General features: G+C 30.7%; 6 protein-coding genes across 7 annotated transcripts; 1 reads left to right on the forward strand and 5 right to left on the reverse strand.

Annotated features, from left to right (window-relative positions):
• Positions 1–2681: 2681 nt before the first annotated feature.
• LOC124934338 (60S ribosomal protein L12-3) lies at positions 2682–3466 on the forward strand. Its single transcript, XM_047474857.1, has one exon. The coding sequence runs from the start codon at positions 2768–2770 to the stop codon at positions 3266–3268; it is 501 nt and encodes a 166-aa protein (XP_047330813.1). The 5' UTR covers positions 2682–2767; the 3' UTR covers positions 3269–3466.
• Positions 3467–5212: 1746 nt separating this feature from the next.
• LOC124936008 (cell number regulator 8) lies at positions 5213–7281 on the reverse strand. Its single transcript, XM_047476460.1, has 2 exons — positions 6903–7281; positions 5213–5792 (listed from the first exon to the last, which is right to left on the reverse strand). The coding sequence occupies exons 1-2, from the start codon at positions 7180–7182 to the stop codon at positions 5344–5346; spliced, it is 729 nt and encodes a 242-aa protein (XP_047332416.1). The 5' UTR covers positions 7183–7281; the 3' UTR covers positions 5213–5343.
• Positions 7282–8557: 1276 nt separating this feature from the next.
• Positions 8558–9244, reverse strand: LOC124935619. The gene has a single exon (XM_047476038.1). The coding sequence runs from the start codon at positions 9242–9244 to the stop codon at positions 8558–8560; it is 687 nt and encodes a 228-aa protein (XP_047331994.1).
• A 2844-nt stretch (positions 9245–12088) lies between these two features.
• On the reverse strand, positions 12089–14295 carry LOC124936007 (protein IQ-DOMAIN 2-like). The gene is made up of 5 exons (XM_047476459.1): positions 14103–14295; positions 13805–13890; positions 13451–13735; positions 12911–13249; positions 12089–12667 (listed from the first exon to the last, which is right to left on the reverse strand). The coding sequence occupies exons 2-5, from the start codon at positions 13862–13864 to the stop codon at positions 12146–12148; spliced, it is 1206 nt and encodes a 401-aa protein (XP_047332415.1). The 5' UTR covers positions 13865–13890; positions 14103–14295; the 3' UTR covers positions 12089–12145.
• A 2152-nt stretch (positions 14296–16447) lies between these two features.
• LOC124936255 (beta-1,4-xylosyltransferase IRX9) lies at positions 16448–18554 on the reverse strand. The gene is made up of 3 exons (XM_047476739.1): positions 17790–18554; positions 16793–17030; positions 16448–16724 (listed from the first exon to the last, which is right to left on the reverse strand). Exons 1-3 carry the CDS (start codon positions 18419–18421, stop codon positions 16590–16592), a joined length of 1005 nt encoding a protein of 334 aa, XP_047332695.1. The 5' UTR covers positions 18422–18554; the 3' UTR covers positions 16448–16589.
• A 230-nt stretch (positions 18555–18784) lies between these two features.
• Positions 18785–21791, reverse strand: LOC124934137 (DEAD-box ATP-dependent RNA helicase 57). 2 transcript variants are annotated; one of them, XM_047474616.1, is made up of 12 exons: positions 21587–21791; positions 21393–21507; positions 21189–21313; positions 21010–21101; positions 20828–20924; positions 20627–20707; positions 20311–20543; positions 20039–20233; positions 19686–19776; positions 19475–19597; positions 19244–19394; positions 18785–19177 (listed from the first exon to the last, which is right to left on the reverse strand). In XM_047474616.1, the coding sequence occupies exons 1-12, from the start codon at positions 21665–21667 to the stop codon at positions 18969–18971; spliced, it is 1593 nt and encodes a 530-aa protein (XP_047330572.1). In that variant the 5' UTR covers positions 21668–21791; the 3' UTR covers positions 18785–18968. The 2 variants fall into 2 exon arrangements, with proteins under 2 accessions (XP_047330572.1, XP_047330573.1); XM_047474617.1 differs by having other exon boundaries at positions 18786–19177; positions 21189–21307; positions 21587–21790.
• Positions 21792–22475: the final 684 nt, after the last annotated feature.

The following is a 22475-nucleotide window of genomic DNA, read 5'->3' on the forward strand; positions in this document are numbered from 1 at the left end:
AAAGTCTTCTCCCTCTATTTTAGGAAGCATATCAAAATACTGCCACCACTTTGATTTTAATGGTCTCTTTCGTTTACCAATACCAGTTTTGGAGTCTTGATCTTGGGAATCAATGCACGTTTCTTTATTTGCATCTAAATTTGTCATAGGTGAACCCTCCACACTATCCTCCTCAAGATCAAGATTAATTTGTGAACTTATTTTATTATTAGATACTAGCGGAGTTCAAGAGATTAAAAAAAGATGAAAATTAGAGAAGGAATATATATTGAAGAGAAGTGAGAAAGATGGAAGAAAGAAATAGTGAGAAAGACGGAAGGAAGAAAAGGAATAAAAATTAAGGATATGGGTTAGGCCCGTTAGGGTTAGGGTTTTTTTGAAAGGTAGACAAATTATTTTTTTTATTAATATATTAGGTGGGTCGGGTTGGGTGGGTGGGTTTGGGTTGATGAGTAACCTGATTTTTTAATTCAGGTCAACCCGGGTTGACCCGAACCCAACCCAACCAAATTTTCTTTTTCAGGTTATATTTTTGTCTGACCCGAAATGATTCAAACCCGAAAATCCCCAACTCTAACCCAATATTCTTCGGGTCGACTCGTGTCGGGTTGGCGAGTCGAGTTCATTTTTGACACCCCTAATTATATATATATGGAATCATCACTATTTAGATATTATTGTACTTTTTTAGGATTTTGTTAGTCTCTTTATTTTGGTTTGTATTTTATAATAGGAGTTTATTCTCTAATATAGCTCATCTTTCAATTATATATAGCAATTTTATTGAGATGAATCATTTATAGAGAGGTGGTTATTTTCTTACATACAATAATTAAAAAGGTTAGAGATTTCTTTGAAATATTATGGAATGAAATTGAAATTTCAACATACATCTAGAGATGGCAATTTGTGTAAACTAGGGCTGAAAACGTGTTGTACTTCTAGTTTTTACTACAATCATGTTTAGTTAGGTTTATGAATTTCTAGTGGAGCATTTTTATATAAGGATATCTTCTACGAATCTCTTTATTCAACTAGAGAGATTCAACTTAAAAATTAATTTTAAACTTAAAATGTAGTAACTTTCCATTTAAATGTCAATTTATCTCCACCTCATTCTTAAACTCAACAAAATATTTCGTAATATTCCTACCCACCTCCTCCTGTTTGAGTTAACCATTCTCTTCATCCTCATATCTTTTTCCACCTGCCATAAAAAAAAATAAATTGAAGCACAAGTTCATCCTAAAAATAGATAGGATTCAAACCGAGCAGGACCGGCCATGGGGTAAACCCAACAAAACCTCGGGTTAGGGCAGCCTACTCTCCAGGAGAGCCCATTTAATAAAAATTTAAGATAGTTAGTTAAATTTATTATATAATTATATAAAAAAGAGTGATAGGGGAGGGAATTTAGGAGAGAGAATGAGAGAGTCAAATTGTGCCACATCATTCCCTTTAAAATTCAATCCCTGAATCATTTCTCTTATATAAAAGATGTAGTATAGTGGCTCAAGTTTATCTAAGAGTTTTTTTATTGGTTATGAGTTCAAATTTGAACTCTCACTAAGAACAAATTTCTTTTTATCATTTTTTAAACTAAACCTAAGGAAATAAAAATTAATTTTACATTTTTCAAACGGGGCTGGGACAGCCCAAACCTCAGGGCCGACTTTGAGACCGAGTACAGTTCAATGAAGTTTTCCGACGGATCCACCGTAATTGGCAGGTAAAATGAGGTTTCGACGAAGATTTCATCTCAACTTTATTTTTATTTTTTTTAATACTAACAAAATATTCGTGTTTGAAGTAGTCTGAACATATATTTACGTTAACAAGAAAACAACATTTTTAGTTTGACGGAAAATTTGGATGACTTTTGGAAATTGTTTTATACGATAATAAAAATAAATATTTTCTTTTATAAAATTATATAAATAATATTTTTTAATATTATATATTGAAAATTTATATTATTATAAAAAATAAATTTAAAACTTTTATAATATATGAAAATAAATATATTAAACATATTATACATTTATTTGTGTTTAGTGTTTGGGGTGAGACCATAAATTAACTTTTATAATACATTTATTTGTGTTACGAGGTGTTAGAGTTAGAATTAGAATTGACATCCTACCTCTAAATGTTAGAGTTAGTTTGATCTTTAGTTATATGATATTTTTTTAGGTTTTATTCAAAAATAATAATTGTTTGATAAAAAAAATCATTTAAGTTTTAATTGGTCTAATTTTCAATACTTATAATATTAATTAAAAGTAAAAATTGGTAAAATTTTAAAATATCTAAAAAAAACTCATATCTCTACAAATTAGAAGTTAGAACTACACTGATATTTCAATTTCAAAATTTGATTCTATATTAATAGAGAAACATAAACAGTAAATTAATAATAACTATTAATAAAAAAATTAATTAAAAGCTGATTCTATATCTGGAGTCTGGACACTTCTGATTTAATGTTATAGAAGATGGGTCCGGTGGACTATAAACGAACTGTACCCCTTGAATCCTGATTTATAAGCCCATTAATATAAAGCCCAATATAAAAGAATTAAATTAGATAAAGCCCAATATAAAAGAATTAAATTTGATAAAGCCCAATTCAAATTCTAAAAACCTAGGTTTATAATGAATCCCTAACCCTAGCTATTAATATTCGTCCCTCATTTGACATTTTCAGTTCCGCCATTGTTGATATCTCTATCTCTCTTCCTTCTCCTTCCCAAATCTCATCGTCAAAATGCCGCCAAAGTTCGATCCATCGCAGGTCGTCGACGTTTACGTCCGTGTCACCGGAGGAGAAGTCGGTGCCGCCAGTTCTCTCGCCCCCAAAATCGGTCCACTCGGTCTTTCACCAAAGAAGATCGGAGAAGACATTGCCAAAGAGACCGCTAGAGACTGGAAGGGCCTTCGCGTGACGGTGAAGCTCACTGTTCAGAATCGTCAAGCTAAGGTATCCGTCGTTCCATCTGCTGCCGCTCTTGTTATCAAGGCGTTGAAGGAACCGGAAAGAGATAGGAAGAAGACGAAGAATATTAAGCATAATGGAAACATATCATTGGATGATGTTATTGAGATTGCTAAGATTATGAGTCCTAGATCTATGGCTAAAGATCTTAGTGGTACTATTAAGGAGATACTTGGAACTTGTGTTTCCGTTGGATGTACTGTTGATGGGAAGGATCCGAAGGATTTGCAACAGGAGATCAATGATGGTGATGTTGAAGTTCCTCAGGAATAGGTTATTTCTATCTAATCTAGTTTCATCTTCTCTTTATTTATAATTACTGTTTTTATGTTATCGAATTCAGATTTTGTGTTCTTGTTTTTTTTGGATGATTCTGTATTGTTTTGAATTGGGAGATGCAATTTTCATATTCAGAATTTTGAAACTGCTTATTTTATCTTAATGTTGTATTGGGTTTATTTTTGCATGTTAGATTGATGTTTATTGATCAAATTGTGTTAGATTTCATTGAATGTTATTGATCAAATCATTGTTAGATTCTATTAAAGAACACTATTCAAGAACACTACTAATGTTCTTAGCTCATATATTCTAAATTAGGGTTTGTTGGGGCTTTGAAGAAAACCCAATTTGTATTTTATTCTAATTCAAATCCATAGGTTATTGATCCATATTATTTGTTCTAGTGATATACAAATTTAGGTCTTTTTTGGTTGTTTTTATTTTACTTTCAAAATATTGTAAAATTAGTGTGTGTTTAAAATTTTGATTATATACCAATATGAATAGATGCCATATATGCTTTATTTTGGTTTAATTATGCTTTTATCTCTTCTTTTTTGAATCAATAATTGGCATGTTCTGTCAATGGTTTACCTTGTATAGTGTCAAAGTTAGCATAAACCTAAATGAAAATCGAACTAATTGAATAACCAACTTCATTATGAAATGACCAAACCGATATGAAGTAAACGATTTGGTTGTCAATTAAGGAGTCGGCCGAATTACTTACACCTCTTGTATTACTATGACTTCAACGATTTAAAACTACTTACACTCCTAATATTACTTCGATGATTTGATTGTCCATTTTTGATCAAAATCACTTACACTTCTTATGATTTAGTTCTCCATTTCGGACCTGACTATTTACCTTTATTGTTTTGAAAACTGTTCTTGTTATCAATTTGTTTTTTGGGCAAACTTGTTTTTAATTTAAATATATTCGTACTTAAATTTTATATATTATTAGCATATGTAAAATAATGAAATATCTTTCAATATTAAAACTTTTTTGAATTTGGTACATTTTCTTTCTTGAACATTATATGAAAAAAATTAAATGAAGGCAAGCTATTGAGGATAAATATGGGATGATTAAGTACTAATCTTTCAATTCATCCTTACTCTTCTCAAAAATATCATCACATACATACGTTTTCATAACACGACCATGAAGACATAAATTAAAAGAGATGATAAAATATAATATATATTTTTATTTCTAAGAAATTGATTTGATACCTCTCATCTCTCTTCATCAACTATTACTTAAAAAAAATGTGTTTTGAATATTTATAGAAGAAAACCATAGAATGAAGATTTATGAATCACAACCTTCAAAATTCCAATTATGTCAGTATATTCTTCGGATCACAAAAATGAATATCTGGATTATAAATATTATCCCATATAATATTCTTATTCAGCTCATAAGTTTGCTTATGGATAAAACAGAAGATTCTCGTAAACATCGTCCGTCGGTAATAACACAGCAGCATCGCCGGGCATCTTCCCTTACCTTAAAACCTATGGAGGCGACTCTTGGGGAATTTTAGAATCCCGCGGGTACTATTTGAGTCATCGGGTGGTCTAAGGTTTTCTTCTTGCTTTAGGTCTTGCTTTATGTCGTAGTAAAATTAAGGGCAATAATTTCGAATTCGACAGGAAATGTCTCCTTAATCCGAAAATTTCTGCTAATATTAAAGTCCAATATCGGACGCTTTTTACACCCCTAATAGGACTTAACAAAATAACCCATATATATTTCAAACTAATATATTTCTGTTACGATTTGTGAAACCATTTTTTAGAAATACTGAATATTATATCAAACATACAAAAAAAATAATCAAATCTTCATGATTGCCTGACTGAGTTATTGATCAGAAATATCAAATTGTTGTTCCATTATATAAAATTGAGATTAAAAAACAATAAAAAGCAAATATTAATGATCATAAACAGTGAATAAGTTTTGGTACAAATATAATACACACAATAGAGAGTAAATATCCATATTATACAAGAAACTGCAAATTATTTGAAAACAGGAAAAAACACCAAATTCAAACCTTCTCACGACCACTCATAAACTGTTCACAAGGAGGAATCATAACCAAGATCGGTTTCAAATTCAAACCTGGATGAGGAACCCTACGACGAACTTCACGACCTTCCTGACAAAGAGCACACGCATGACAGAACACATGAGTCGCGAAATCGCAAGCCATTTCCCACTGCTCGCGTTGCACATCATCCTCCACAACGCTCCCACAGCATCCACACGAACTCACAACCGATTCGAAGTTCCCTTCGAGATTGAACTTCCTTCGAATTGCTGTTCGGCTAGGATAAGAAAACCAACGAGCCAATAGATTTCCACCAAAAATTGCTGTCCCGAGAACGTATAAAACAGAGTAGGGCATGCAATGATTTGTGAATGTTCCTGGAGTAGAATTGAGTCTCTCTACATTGCTTCCATAGAGTACACATGGTGCTACAGCTCCAAGCAGACCTACATTACAGGTTCATTTCAACTTCATTACTATTTTCATTACCTAAAAGGAAAAACTAGAAGGAAGTTCAACAAGAATCAATCGAAGAATTGAATCTACTAACAACTGATACTGAAGTTGAATACTAATCGAAGAATCAAATCTACTAACAACTGATCATACTGAAGTTGAATACTAATCGAAGAATCGAACCTACTAACAACTGATACTGAAGTTGAATACTAATCGAAGAATTGAACCTACTAACAACTGATACTGAAGTTGAATACTAATCGAAGAATCGAACCTACTAACAAATGATACTGAAGTTGAATACTAATCGAAGAATCGAACCTACTAACAACTGATACTGAAGTTGAATACTAATCGAAGAATCGAACCTACTAACAACTGATACTGAAGTTGAATACTAATCGAAGAATCGAATCTACTAACAACTGATCATACTGAAGTTGAATACTAATCGAATCTACTAAGAACTGATCATATACTGAAGTTGAATTCTAGCTAATCGTTCAACAATAATCAATTAACTAGTCTCTCTACAAGCAAACCTTCATTACAGGTTCATTTCAACTTCATTACTATTGTTAATGCAGTTTTCTTTCTTTGACCTAAAACTAAAAACTAGAAGAAAGTTCAACAAGAATCAATTGGACAAGAATCGACTGAAGATTCGAATCTACTAACAATTGATCATACTGAAGTTGAATCATTCAACAATAATCAATTAACTAGTCTCTCTACATTGCTTAGACCTACATTACAGGTTCATTTCAACTTCATTTCTTTCTTGACCTAAAACGAAATACTAGAAGGAAGTTCAACAAGAATGAATTGGACAAGAATCGATTGAAGAATCGAATCTACTAACAAGTAACAACTGATCATATCATCATACTGAAGTTGAATACTAGCTAATCGGTTAACAATAATCAATTAACAACTTCATTTCTTTCTTGACCTAAAACGAGGAACTAGGAGGAAATCCATCTCGAAACTACTAACAATTGATCATACTGAAGTTGAATACTAGCTAATCGGTCAACAATAATCAATTAACTAGAGTAGATAAGATCAGATCAGATCAGATCGGTTAAGGAACTTACAAACTTCGAGATCGCTGCTACAGAATTCGTCGTTTCGGCCAAGGCAATTGAATAGACTGGAATTCCATTGATTACGACGGATCGGTTCGGTTATGACGCCGTCATATCCTAGTGGAAGTCCGTCGGCGGGATAACCGATGGAAGCAGCCGGAGGAGGAGGAGCTAGTTGTTTCTGCGACGGTACAGGGAGTGGAGATTCTATGGAGGTTTTCTTGTCATCTTCTTCCTGTAGCGAAGGTGGATTTCCAAGAAGGGGACTCGATTCTTCTGTATTAGCCATGGAAATTGAGAATTGAGAATTGAGAAATGTAGATCTATGAATGAATATATATATATAATGTCAAAGAAGAAGGCGCGTTAATGCGTTGTTCTAAGTCATTTCTATAGATAGCGTAAACAATGGGCCGGGGTCACGAGTCATGACTTTCTTCATTTCTCTTATTAATGTTAAAAAATTTGTTTTAATAATATATATATATATATTTTTTTTTATAAAATATAATATTTTTTACTTTTATCCACCACCTAAATATTACTTTAGTCTATATCTATGATCATGCAAATTGTGCTACATTGGGTTGTATTTATCTAGATGAAGTTAAATTTCCATGTGACGTTCCAGTTAAAATTTAACATCGTTAATTTCTTAATTTTTTTAAATAAATACGATACAATTTACAAGATAATTGATAAAGACAACATATTTAGAGATAGTAAGTAATCTAATGTATAAATATAGTGTTATTTTGTAATAACTTTTATATTATTTATACTTTAGTCTATATCCATGATAATGCAAATTGTGCTACATTGTGTTGTATTTATCTAAATGAAGTTAAATTTTCGTCGTAGACAAAATTTTCTTTTATATACCTATTAAAAAAATATTTAACCCCTTTCCCATGTGACGTCCACTATTAAAAAAAAATTGTGTCTATATAACATGTCAAAAATTTAACATCATTAATTTTTTATTTCTTTGAATAAATACGATACAATTTATAAGAATAATTGATAAAGACAACCTATTTAAAAGTGGTAGGTAACCTAATGAATAAATATAATATTCTATAATAATATCTATGTTGTTTATAATAAAATGAAGTATAAAATATTATGAAATTCTAGTTATAATTATAATTTAGTCTAAATAATTTGTTCACAATTATAATAATTAGGGACGAATCATTAAGATATACCCGTTTTACTTTTTACCTTACCCAACTTTTATTTTATTTTATAAAAAACACACCTATATGATATATAAAATTTCCAAACTTTGTGAATAATACTAAAATTTTTATAACTTACAAAATATTAAAAAAATGCCACGTGATATATTAAAATTGATTTGTTTATACACTAACACTAATAATTGAAATATTTTAAGGTTTCTACTAAACTAGCTCGTATATATATAGCTTTGATATTGGAGAAACTTTGACAAGAGTTAGTCTCTCCTCTAGTTGATTAGTTGGACAATGTACTTTTATAAGATAAATTATTAAAATATATTTAATATTAAAAAAAATTATTATTATTTAATTTGATGAAATAAGTAATATATATAATCTGATGTGAATTGGGATATAAAGAGATTTAAAAATAACAATATTAAAAAAAATCAAGATCAAACAAACTCATAAAAAAAACATTTATCTTCCTTTGGGACTCATCTTCTCCACCATTCTCGCCGGTTCAATTTCCGATCTAGCCGTTATAAAAGGCTGCTGAACAATCTCCTCACCTCCTCTTTCTTCATTCACTTCCTCCGCCGCTGCCGCCTTTGTTTTCTCCGATGAATTCAAATCCTCAGTTTCAGAATTCTCAAAATATCGAGACATCAAAGAAGTAGATCCTTTTCTCATCAAAAAAAGAGCATTCTTTGGTGGTGAAGACAAACTTTGATCATCAGATACATCTTCTCCCTTCATGGGTGTTCTTTCTTCTGTTTCATTTTCCATTTCCAAAGACATTGATACATCTTTATCATTTTTCTTCCTTCCAAAACAACTCCAAATCGATAAGAATGGCCATTTCATCCATGTCCGTATCCTTTTCCCTAATCCACGTCCATAAAATACAACTTTTACCTTCCGTCGAACGGGAATTGGTTTCGATCTCCGGCGCCGGTTTCTCACCTGACCTATACAGGTAACTTTTGGAGAAGATGGTTCATCATTAGTTGAAGAAGATGTCTTTCGTCGGAAAATCATTCTCGGACTTGATCTGTACTTTCCCCTGTTTCCGGTTTTATTCTTCATCGGAGTTTTCATCAATGTCTGTGGAAATATCTCCGACGTCCTTCCCGGTTTAGAGATAGTCTTCATCTTCGTTTCCATTGCCCGCCGGCGGAGGCAAGATAATTGTAAATTTTATTAAAAAAAATATTACTATTAAAAAAGAATATTGGTTTTAACTTGGAATTATTACTTTTGGTTATTTGTAGGATTACTTAGTTGATATTTATATTGGTGTTTGGTTTAGAATTTGGATTATTTGAATTTATTTGAGATTGGGTGAACATTTGGTTGATTTTAAAGTTATTGTAGAATGTAATTTTTATATTAATTAATTGTTTAAGGTTTATATTAGTTGTAAAAATCAATAATCTAGATAAAAGTTAAGAAAATGGTCAATGTTTAAATATATATAATATAACTTTGTAATACAAAGTACAAATTTTTACCCATTTTAATTCATTGAGGCAAAATGAAATCAATTATAAATATATTTTTTAACACAAATAAAATATTCTAAAATTAACTATTGTAATATTATTTGTTTACTCACTAATATTTTATTCATGGTATTTATTTTTATTAAATTTAGATGATTTAATTGTTAAAAATGTGAATTATTTAAATAAAATGACATTAATAGGTATAAATATTTATTTTAAATGATTTTTAAAGTATTTAATTGATTATTTAAAGAATGTGAATCATATAATTGACTAATGGATATAAAATATGAAAGTTTTTTTTTAGAAATTAATCTAGCTTATTCATAAGAGTTGATTTAAGAGACCAAAATTCTACGAGTTCAATTCCATCTGAATACGCTTTGTGTTGAATCGGGAGGCCACAACGATGAGGTGTTATGCTGATTCTCCTCAATTAAAAAAAACTTCAAATATAACTAAAAATAATAAATACAATTAGTGGTAAGGAAAATCTAGCTAATTGTTATAATCCATGTTGACAGGGGCGGAGCCAAGTACAAGCCGGCCCGGGCGGTAGCCCTGGTAGCCTCAAACAGACTATATGTATTTAATCAATAACGACGGTACATTACTGTCGTTATTGGTTATTTCCCGTCGCTAAAAGGTATTGGCGACAAAACTAGCCCGGATAGATTTTTTTAATAACAAATTAGCCCGGATAGGTTTCAAATCCTGGCTCCGCCCCTGTATGTAGAGTAATAACTTTATCTAATTAGAAAACTTATTTTTTAATTAGATAATGTTAAATAGATGTTAAATAAATCAACTATGGGTTAAATAAAAGTTGAATAAATTAAATTAAATATTGGAATTTTAAGTAATATGTAGGTAAATTTATTTAATATAATATAAAATTAATATTAAAAGTTTTAAAATACCATTTTTACATTTACAATTGATTAAATTTTAAGAGAATAATGAATTATGAATGAAACAAACAAATACATGAGTTTGATCTTTTTTTTTTTAAACAAGGAGTTAAACTCAATTAAGGGTTATTTATAGAAAATTAATTAATAATAATAATATAAAATAACGTCGATAAAATCAAAATAAACAATTCATAATTTAAATATCAAATTATATGAACAATTTAAAAAAACAATTCAATGAAAAAAATTCAACAATCAAATTGTTTGTTAAGAATCAAATAAAAAGAAAAAAATCATATTGAAGTAGAGCAAACCGGAAAAACAAATTAAATTGTGTTAAAAATATTTCTATCAAATATTTGGAATAACAATTAAAATTATTCTTAAAAAAAAATGTTAATGTAATGATGAAAATTGTTTTAGCAAAACAAAATTAAAATGATCCTTATACGAAGGTTGATTAGGAAAGTAAAAAAAATCATGTCTAAACTATCTATTTATATGATAGAAATAATGAAAAACTCGAACAAAAATAAAGGAAGGATATTTATCGTAGTCTTTATATGAAAGATCATTTATAATAATAACTAAACAATTCAACCAAGTTGTGGATATTATTTGAAATATAAAAATTTAAAATTATCCGATAAATAAAATGCCGAACTGAACCAAACACAACCTAACCAATAAATCTCTCTAAACTAGAAAAGTTTTCAGAGATAAAAGAAGAACTCACATTTAACTTTTCTAAATTTTGTTTTAGAGATAAGAAAGAAACACTTTAAAAGATATCTTAAAACAATTATTCTAATATGAAAATATATATATATATATATATATTATATTTTGAATTTTACAAATAAATTGTATCCTCGCAAAGTAACTCAAGTGAAAAGATTAATACACATTTTCAACCTAAATAAATAAATTGTAAGAAAACTAAATGTATTCCTAGTAATCCATAAGGTAGAATAATGTTGGTTACAAAAACCTAACTAGAAATTTCACTACATATAAACATAAATCCTAAACAATATACAAGAATATTATATTTTTCCAAACTGTAAAATTATTTACTTTGTCAAATATTACAATCTTGAGATAAAGTTGATAAAATCAATAATAACATTGAAAAAAATGAGATTTATAATAAAGTTTGTTATGTTAATGTTTTTGAATTTAAATTTGCAAATTATAATAACAATTCTCGCTACATTAAACATTTACATTTATCATCAAAGATTTTCAAGATTATATTAGGATATCAGATAAGGTATGATACACGATTTTGATTTTTTTTTTTTTAAGAAAACTTAATATAATCTAAATACAATAAAATAAGGGTAAAAAATATATAGAATGTTGTTTAAACAACAATGACTACAATGTCTTTTAAGTATTAAAATGTTATGTTCTAAAAACACAAATATACAAAAAAAAAATAAAAAAATATTATCACAAAAAAATATATCAATTCAACATCTAGAGATTATACCACCCAATTAATTAGTTTGATATGAATTTTGTTAAAAAATAATTATATAATATATTTTTGTATATAAAAAAAATTATAATATATTTTCACATTAACTAATAAATTATAACAACAAAATAATATTTTTCACAAACAATTAAGATTACATAATTTATGCAACCACATTCACATTTGTCTCAATTCTCGGTGGACCCGAAAGTCGCCTAGCCTTAACCGGGGCTGGAAAAGAAAGGCGTTTCTTCGTAGAAGTCTTGGATCCATTTTCCAATCCAAGAGGATTTTGCATTCTGGACTTGGCTTTTGTCGATTTAGTTGACACCATATAACTAGGAACAAACGGAGAGCTAGACAAGCTTTCGTCGTCTTTCCTAACTACAGAGCCGGAGACACTGTGCCTCCTGTTTTTATCCAGACGAATGCTAAAACTGCTCTTACTGTCATCATTGAGTTTCAATTTCCGGCCCTTGGGTTTCAATTGGTTGTTAGAAACAGGGGATGGTTTCTCTGAATTATTATTGTCGAGTTGGTGATGGTGTCTTTCTCCAATCGCCTCAATTTTTTCCTCTGATGGATGAGCTTCCGTCCATCGTTCTAGCCAAGTCCATCCCCAATGAGGATTATTTGGATCCATGAATATTAGCATTGCAGGTCTGGCTGATTTCTTACCGTTTTGCTGTCAATGACAATTTGAAGATAAAATTAGTAATATTGGCGATCCTTTGCATTATTTTTTGATGCAAGAATAGAACCAGCTATTGTTCAAAGTGAAATCAAGAGCAAAGTAGCAAATTGGTTCCAAAATGAGTCATTATTCAATAAAAGGGTTATTGATTTGTAACAAAATATTTGATGATTTGAAGAAATAAGCAGTAAAATGCAAAGTAACTAAGTCTTTGTGGGTTTTTATTGCACAAACCTGATGAGAATAAGCATAAGCTAGAGCTCTCTCCCTTCTCATGGTTGCTTCATACTTGTTAAGTAGGTTAGCTTCAATTTGTTCTTTTGATTGCAAACTAACATCCCAATCTTCTCCCAACTGCAAACTTTCTTCCTTGGCTCGTTTCTGTAAGAGTTGTCTTTCAAGAGCTTGATTCTCTTCCAGTATCTTGATACGTGTAGATTGAATCCGAGCCTGCACTCGAGCCAGAGTTTGCATGCATTTCAAGGCGTGTCCAGTTTGACGCTTAATGGTTGGTCCCCCAACAAGTGATTTTAACCTCACAAGCCCTCTTATAGACCTCAATGCCCTTCTTGCCTTCAACAGTTCAATGCAATAAACATAGATCTTCAGTTTAAATTCCCTTGTAAGTTTGAAATTTGGATCAAACTGAATAAATGTATGAAGATTAATGATGTTCCTAAACCCTAAAACAATATCCAGAAAATGAAATGCATGATTTTGAGATCTAAAGGACTAAGAGTTTCAAAATCTACATGTTAGCAAACAAGCATATACCAGGTATCCGCGTAAAGCAGTTTGAATTCTGATAGCTGCTACTTCCTCCTTTGATCTTCGCGGAAACTGAACCTCTTTAGTGACATGAACCACTTCAGTAGTAGCTTGGGAAGTGAAATCAGCATCAACTACAGTCGGTTCTTCATCATCATCAACAACTTCAGTAAATTTCATCTCTTCAAGAGTAGGAGGGGAACGATGCTCGAGAGGAGGAATTTCACGAGGTTTGGAATTTTCTTCAACAATAGATTTTCCATTTCCCAACAACCTCTTCTCCTTTGATCTCTACAAAACATTTCTCAAGTTTTCACAATCCAGCATTATTGTATAATTTCAAACCTATTCAATCTTTACCTTGGATTCTGGACTAAGAACCTTCTTCACAGACGAGAACCAGTTCCCTTTCCTTCCCATCTAGATCTATATATACTTAATTTTACCTAATCAACAAACAAAATACAAATATCATGCTGTTGTGGTAATCTAGTAGAGCTAAATTGAGGAACAGTAAAATCGATGAAATCATCAACTTCTTCTAAAACTTCTCCATAGGTGAATCGACATTCCACATAGATGTTACAAATGTAAGTTCATAGAAGCAGAAGTTCAGTATAATTTGAAATTCAAGCAAATTTATGAAGATTGATGTTACCTAGTTGATAAGTAACTCCAGATCGCGACGTTTCTTCTTCTTCTTCTCCTTCTTATGTGTAAATATATAGAGAAAACCAGATCTTGCGAAGAAGAAGGTATCGATTCTCTACGATTGAGAAGAACAGCTGGGGTTCTGCGGTGGTTGTGGGGCCCGTCAGGACCGACGACGACCGACACAGCAGTTATTCTTTAGAGCGGCGATCTGATGCTGTCAATGGACGCAAACTCAAACGCAAACGCAACGAAACGCAAAGGTGAAGACCTGACCACGGTTCGAATTCGAACGAATTCGAATTTATTCGAATTCGAATTTATCAAAACATTAAACCATATTTAATTCTTTATGAGTCGAATCGAATACGAATTATGAAAATTTCGAATTCGAATCGAATTATTATCGAATCGAATTATAATCGAATTTAAATTAATTTTATAATTTTAATACTTAATTAAAAAATTCTAAAACTTCTAATTTATTTAAGAATATTATTTTAATGTTTCAACCAAGTTCAATTATTTAATAAATAAATAGAATTAATGTTTAATATTTTTTTAAAAAAATAAATAAATTAAAAATTGGACTTGCACTTAATGTACCAAATTAAGTTGTCTACGTATCCTTAGCTCCAAAGGAATCAAAGCCCACGTAGTTCTCTTACCTTTATGGAGCTAACTCACCTAGTCGCATGTGTTTGTGCTTTCGTCGGATGTGTTTGTGCTTTCGTCTCAAGTTACATTCACACTCACAAGTCACACCGTATAATCTATTATTATTATAATATTAAATTTAATAATAATTTGTGTCGAATTAGAATTCGAATCCGAATCAAATTCGAATCCGAATCGAATTCGAATTCGAATTTTAAATATTGAAAACCGTATTCAATTCTTACTCTAACGAATTCGAATTCTTGACGAATCGAATTCTTAACAAATCGAATCGAATTTTTAACGAATCGAATCGAATCTCGAATAAAATTCTATTCGTGGCCAGGTCTAGGTGAAGTATGTTTATTTTTTCATATAACTATTTTTATAATAAATAATATAGTATATATAATTAAGCTGGTCAAATATAAAATTTTGTTTTCATTTATATATTTATTACCCTTTACATAAATATTGATAATAGATAATATTTTAATAAAAAATTGATTTGACTTTATTTTTGGGTAGGTAACATGAATCACATTATTATATTTAATATTAAAAAATATTTTATGTTATATATCTAAACCACCAAATATTGACATAACTTAATTAATTATTTATATTTACTTTTGAATAAATTTTTTTTTTAAAAGATAGTTTGAGTGACAAAAGTGACTTATGTGACCAATGTTATAAGTTTTATTCTCACTTAGAATTAGGATGACAATGATACCTTAGGCCCGATACATGTGGGTACCCGATATTGGAGTTTGGGTTCGGGAATAAAGTATCTGATCGTGTACGAGGTCGAGAATGAAGAGTGTGCTAAATCTAAACTCAATACCCAATAGGTCAATACCCGACTATATTAATTTAAAAAATTAAATAACTTTTTATTAAAATTTAATATGAGCTTTCAAATAATTCATCATTACAAATATCATACAAAATATAATATTTATTTATTTATTTCTCTTTTTCACCATTCACTAACTTATTTTATTTTTTTAAAAATATTATTTTTCTCTTATTTTTTACTTTTTTTTTAATAACAAAATGTAAATTTTCTTTTATCATTTTTCATATTCAACTTTTAATTTTTCATAATATTTTAATTTATTTTTTAATATTACTAATTTTAAAATTATTTATTAAAAATTATATTTTTCTCCTTCAACATCTGCAGTCAGGTAAGTTATTAATTGGATAATGGGATACCTGTCGGGGATCGAGTACATGACGAATCGAGATGAGGATAGAAAAAGAGATACATGTTGGGGTCGGGTAGTAAAATAAAAATTGGGTTTAGGAATGTGTATTTTACCACCGACGGATAAGGTACCCGTTGTCATCCCTACTTAGAAAGTCTTAAGTTGAAGTGGATGTTACGATGATGGTAGAGGGTAAAAGAAAATAAAAGTAAAAAAAGATTGAGACTTTGCTAGTATATTCATTTATGTCTCTTATAATCTTATAAATAAAGTTGATGTATTATTTCATCTTTTTATTGTTTGATTTTTATTAGCCCAACTGCCCAAGTATGATTAATTTCTTTTATTTGTCACATGTAAGAGTATATTAATTAATTGAGTTTAGAACCATAAGCAAATCAAGATCATATTGATGAGATGGTCAAAATGCCCTTTGACCTACTTCAAATATTGTTAAATTGGCTCTTTTTGTCGTGAATTGAAATATACAAAAACTCTTTTTTTTTTAAGAAAAGCACAATGACGATTTCCAATATTGCTAAATTTACACCATTTGAATTTTATAGAATAAGATTACATGAAAATTGGGATTCTCTCCAATCCCGGGACTTGTGGTCTAGGGTTTACGCTTGAAAACTATCTATTTGTGATGGAAAATGAAGATTCCATAGCATGATCCTCGAGCACCCATCGGTTGGTATTCCTTTCAATTTGGTCTCCTCTTCTAAAACTTCCTTCTTAACAAACTTCAATGAATTCTGCAATCAAGAAAAAATCAATAAAAACTCGAAAAAAAAAACTATAATGTCTAGAAAATCAAATGTACCTGTGAGTGTGAATCCTCCTTAACCGATGTGGGTCGACCCCATCTTTCGGGATCCCATAGAATGGAACTATTGAATGCAAAGCTTGATATATGAACCGGAGTGGTTATAGTTTCGGTTATATTCCTTCTGTTTCTAAGATGCCATCCTATGACCTCGGAAGAATCGCAAATTGGACCTTCAATTATCACTTTCTTCTTGTTAGGCACTAACATTGCCATAGGCCATGTGCCAAATGCCCTACAAATGTTTCAATTGAATGCATCTTTTTTATTTCCAATTTGAGATAAATTAAGAATATTCAATTGACTATTGATTAGGCATTGATTAGAAACAAAAATTAACAAGGATTAGGCATACCTAATTATGATTTGGTTACTTAACATTGATTTTTTATGCTTAAAACTTGTTGAAAGAGTTTGATACCAAAAACAAGTTTCTTAAAATCAACATTTTAAATTGAAACAATAAAGTTCATAGAATCATATTTATTAAATATAACCAAAATTTATATAAAAAAAAAAAACTAGTTTCATCAAAATAACTACATATTCTATGAGTTTTGGGATTTAAAAAAAAAAAATCAATCTCACATTACTATTATTTAACCATCAAATTATTTGTTTCATTAACTAAAATATTAAAATATTTTTTCTTTATTTTTATTAAATTAAAATTTTAAATAAAAAAAATATTTTATAATTAAACCATTTAAAACCCAAATAACCTATTCTTTGTAATCAAACAATTTTTTTTTTTAATCCCAATAAAACAAAGATCAAACAAGCTTTCAAGTAAGTAACTTATAATGTGGCTCATGAGAGTCAAAATTAACATCTAAAAGTATAATAAACTATTCTATTTGACATAGTATCTTTATTTAAAAAAAATTAAGATTTGAAATAATAAATATTAATATTTTTATTAACTAACTTAACATTTTTTATATTACTTGAGTGTAAAATGATCATAAAAGAAAACAGAGTAGAAAAAACATACTCAATTTCTCTGATCTCATCAAAGAAGGTAAGATCATAGACATTAGAGAGGCCAGCAAAATGAACAATCCCACTAAGACGATGATGATCAATATGATTAAGCGCAAGATTCCTCTGATGATCCATCTCATCCTCATAATCAGTAAAATTCTCCTTAAACACAACATGCCTGTACATAATCCCTGTTTTCCTCAAGATTTCAGAAACCTCAGACGAAGATTCAACATCATCTTCCGATTGTTGCTGCTCCACCACAACCCACAATAACGGAGGCGGAACCAGTTTCAAAGTGTAAGCTAACTTTCTCAAGAACATTCCTCTAAGCTTATCTTTAATACTTGTTGGTGTGATCACAATCACTAATCTTCTTGGATTCTGATCACTTGTAGATGGAACTGGAGTATTCTGATCTAATAATCCTCTGTTATAGTAACTCCCATTCTGATTATCCTCTTTTTGAAAGACTTGTGTTGTTGGATTTGGCGAGAAAGCTGCAGGTTGCTGAGTTTGAATTGAAGATTTGGAAGATGGAGTGAAACCGGTGAAGAATCCAACTATGAAACATAATATGAAGTGGACTATTGCTTTCTTGTACAATTGGGTTTTCTTCTTCGATTTTTCAGTTGATCCCATGTTGGATGTTCTTGTTTATTGGTGCTAGAGCATATGAGAGGATTTCAGGAGGAGGGTTCAAATTCAATGCATAAAGATTTGATTTTTATTAGATGAGAGAGGTTGATGCATGACTGAAATGGGTTAACTGAAATGAGTTTCAAAATAGGCAATTTTTAATATATGTTAGATGAGAATGAGGTCTTTGCTTTAAGTAAAAGAAAAGGGTGTGATGGAAGAAGAGGGGTTGCTTTCTGCACCAAACAGTTGTTGAAATGCAACCCATCATCATTAAATTAATGGGTATTTTCAAATAATATTGCTACTTAAATTACTTTAGCAAATAGAATATACTTTTCAAAAACTAATAACTTTTTAAATCCACAAAAACTGTCTACATCCCAATACTAGCTTCTGAGTTCATATAAAACAACAATTCTTGTATAAGAAAACCTAATTTCCAAAAAATATCAGATAATAGAAAGTTTATAGTCTATAATGATGGCTAAAATGGCCATTTTGAAACAAAATTGTCTGCGAATAGGCGGAAAAGGTGAGAAGTTATGGCTTAATCCTCATCTTCGATCGGTTTTGTAGAGATGGAATCTCTTTCAGGCCTGTGTTTTCTCCATTTTTTCTTCTGCAAGGACATAATCCATGCCGGGACATCGCAACCAGAAGCTGCCATCACATTGGCTATGTTCCTCAAGAACGGAATGTCTGCCTCGGTGTAGAAAGTAACAGCTTCTCCACTCCTTCCAGCCCTTCCTGACCGACCTGTTATTACAGATAAACAATTATTTCTCTTGTTTAGAAACTCTTTCAGAAAAAAAAATTGCTTACCTATTCTGTGAATGTATGATGAGGCGGAGTCTGGAAAATCGTAGTTAATTACACAATTAACCCCTTTGAAATCCATGCCTCTAGCAACAACATCAGTTGCGATCAATACCCATGTCTTTCCAGCTCTGAAGTTGTTGATAGCATCTTCTCGCTAACATTTTACGAGAAAAAAACAGTTAATTGCAGCCTAGCCACTCGTTTTCAAGAAATTTCTGGGGAAAAGATACAAACCTCGGACTGGGTTAAATCGGCATGAATAACATCGGGTCTGATATCATCAAAAGCCAATTCCTGATATAGCTGTTTCGCTCTTTCCTTATTTTGAACAAAGACTAACACTGGCGGATTCAAACTCTACATGCAAACATGTTCCGAAAAATAATTTAGTGAAAATGAAAAGGCATAATATTCATCAATTTACAACAAAGATTCAGTAATATACCACTTCGAAGCTTTGACGAAGAGCAAGAAGCTTCCCCTCTTCACCCCCAACAAAAGTCAGTTTTTGTTTAATTAATTCAGAAACCGAATTCCTGTTATTAAACATTCCATCAAAATTAACACAGGCTTTCCAAATTAGTCTTCGATTTCTTGGGAAAAATATACTTGTTAGATAAAAAAAAAAAATGGATTGTATGGGGTTATTTAGGTTAAATGACTAAAATATCCTTTCTACTAATATCTTAGTTAATATCTTAGTTGATGATTCAGATGGGTAATGAATCTAATTGTTCATCAAACAAGGACTAGACTAGAACAATTGTTTGTAAGACTAGAACACAAACTAGAACTTACTTCCTGCCAATAATAATTCGGACAGCATCATGCATTAATGTGCGTGCAAGCTCTTCTACCGAATCAGGTAAAGTTGCACTGAATAACGAGCGTACAATTGAAGGGTTTGAACATGCTTTCACCACAGCATCAACCTGCTCCACCAAACCAAGCTCAAATAACTTATCTGATTCATCAAGAACAAGGTATTCCACCCTGCAACAAAATAAACAAAAACAATTAAACCGGTTTTCCTTAAAAAGTCTGAAATAGTTCGTTAGAATCGGTTAAACCTGCTCAAATCAAGCTTGCTTTTATGGATAGCAATCTGCAGCCTCTGTGGTGTGGATATAAGTATATCACATGGAAGTTTCGTTAATTCAGCACTTTTGACAAGCTGATTTGTCATCAACTTAATATTGAATTTCTTTCCTTTAGCTAACTTCTTGCACTCTCTAGCCGTTTGGGCAGCTAACTCTTTGGTGGGGCAGATAATCACAGCCCGAACCCCATCTTTTGAAGCATTCTGATTCACAAGAGAATGTTTGTTAAAAGAATTAAGAAGCCTTTTAATTGAGCTTTCATATGCAAAAGAACGAATTAAACTACCTGAAGCTTCATTAGCATGGGGCAGACAAAAGCCATGGTTTTCCCCGAACCTGTTGGAGCACAGGCAAAGCATTCACGTCCCTAACATATTACATATCACACTTATCAGATAAAGATACAGCCCTGAAAATCAGTATGAAGAACTGAATAGTGGAAAATAAACATAATGAGAATTATTAAGATGGAATTGATAGATCATACTGATAAAAGTACTGGCATAGCCTGCCTTTGTATTGGTGTTGGCTCCTTATATCCAAGTTCGTCAAAGTTGCGTAGTAAATACCTTTTACATCCATATCTGAAACAAGGAAAATATTTCAGAATTGCAGAAAAATATTGACCATATAATATTATGTCAATTCTATTGTAGAAAGAAAAACTACCTTGTTTTTAGGTCTGAAAAACTTTGAAATGGTGATGGTACATTGCTACCAGAAACATGGATGTTATGCTTCTTTCTCAAAATAGCATCTTTCTGACAAAATAAAGGAATTGATTTCAACATTGAGAGCTTTGAAACAAGTATATATGAATAAAAAACATGGTCTTTCAAAAAATGGACCTCAATTTGCCTGTTCTGTTCCTTTTTCCATTCAGGATCCTCATTTTGAGCCTGTTCATTGTCTTGAATCGGTTCATTTGAATTTGAGTTTTTGAAAACATTGAACCCTACCACAGATTCTAAACCTCCACAGCAGCAGAAAGACAATAAGAAAACAAAAACAAAGATACCAAACAGATGTAATGATCAAACATGAAGGCTCACCGGAAGCTGTTCCTTTCCTTTTCCTCTTCTTAGTTGATATTTTCACATCTTCTATTTCTTCACATGGAGTTTCATTCAAGCTTTTCACTTCAATTTCTTCTTGCTCCTTTTTCTCCTGACAACAATGATATATAGTAAGTTACGGTGAAGAAGAAGAAGATTTGGAGAAATACAATACGGAAAATAAATCTTACTTTGAATCTGGAAAAATCATTGGCAAATCGCTTCCTGTTGAAATTGATACCAGAGAATAGAAAGGAAGTATCTTTATCCATTATTTCAAGTAGAGAGTACAAACCCTTAAGTTTTTTGTGAGATTGGGAAAGAGAAATCCTGAAAAACCCTAGAAGAGTGATGGAGAACGGCTCTGTTGAGGAAGAAGGGGTATTGGACAAAAAGAGGGTTTAGATTTTAGGGTTTTTTTTTATTGATGTAACAAGTCATTCAATTTACTGATCAAAACTCGAAAAGTTATTCAAATAATATTTTAGGGTCGAAAATATATATTATTATAATTGTTAATATTTAATAGTAATATATATATATATATATATCTTTAACTAATTTTATTTATTTATTTTAAAACTTATATATATATTATTTTCAACTCTACATATTTAAAAAAGTATATAAATATATTTTAAATAAATATCAATATATATTCTAATAAAATTTTATTTAATAAAGAATTTTAAAAATATATTTAATCTTTAACTTAACCATGTTTTCGATTAAAATTGTCCCGTTAGGGTATTTTTCTCCGGTCTCGATGAGATGATATTTATGTCTCTTGTCCCGATATCAAAGAAATTTGACGAAATGACCCTAAAAATGAGCGTAAATGAGGTGGTGACCAACGCATAATTTTAAATGCGCTGATGACCACTTCATATTTTTTGACGAAATTGCCACTGTCGTGAGACGCAATCGGATGCCACGTGAAATGTACACAATCGCGAGACGCAACCCTAGTTGCGAGAAACAACCGACAATCGCGAGACGCAATTTTTTATTTTAATTTTTTTTAGTCTCCCGATTGTCGGTTGCGTCTCGCGATTGCCGGTTGCTGGGATTGCGTATTGC

This window comes from Impatiens glandulifera, chromosome 4 (genome assembly GCF_907164915.1).
Source record: "Impatiens glandulifera chromosome 4, dImpGla2.1, whole genome shotgun sequence".
Taxonomy (NCBI): domain Eukaryota; kingdom Viridiplantae; phylum Streptophyta; class Magnoliopsida; order Ericales; family Balsaminaceae; genus Impatiens; species Impatiens glandulifera.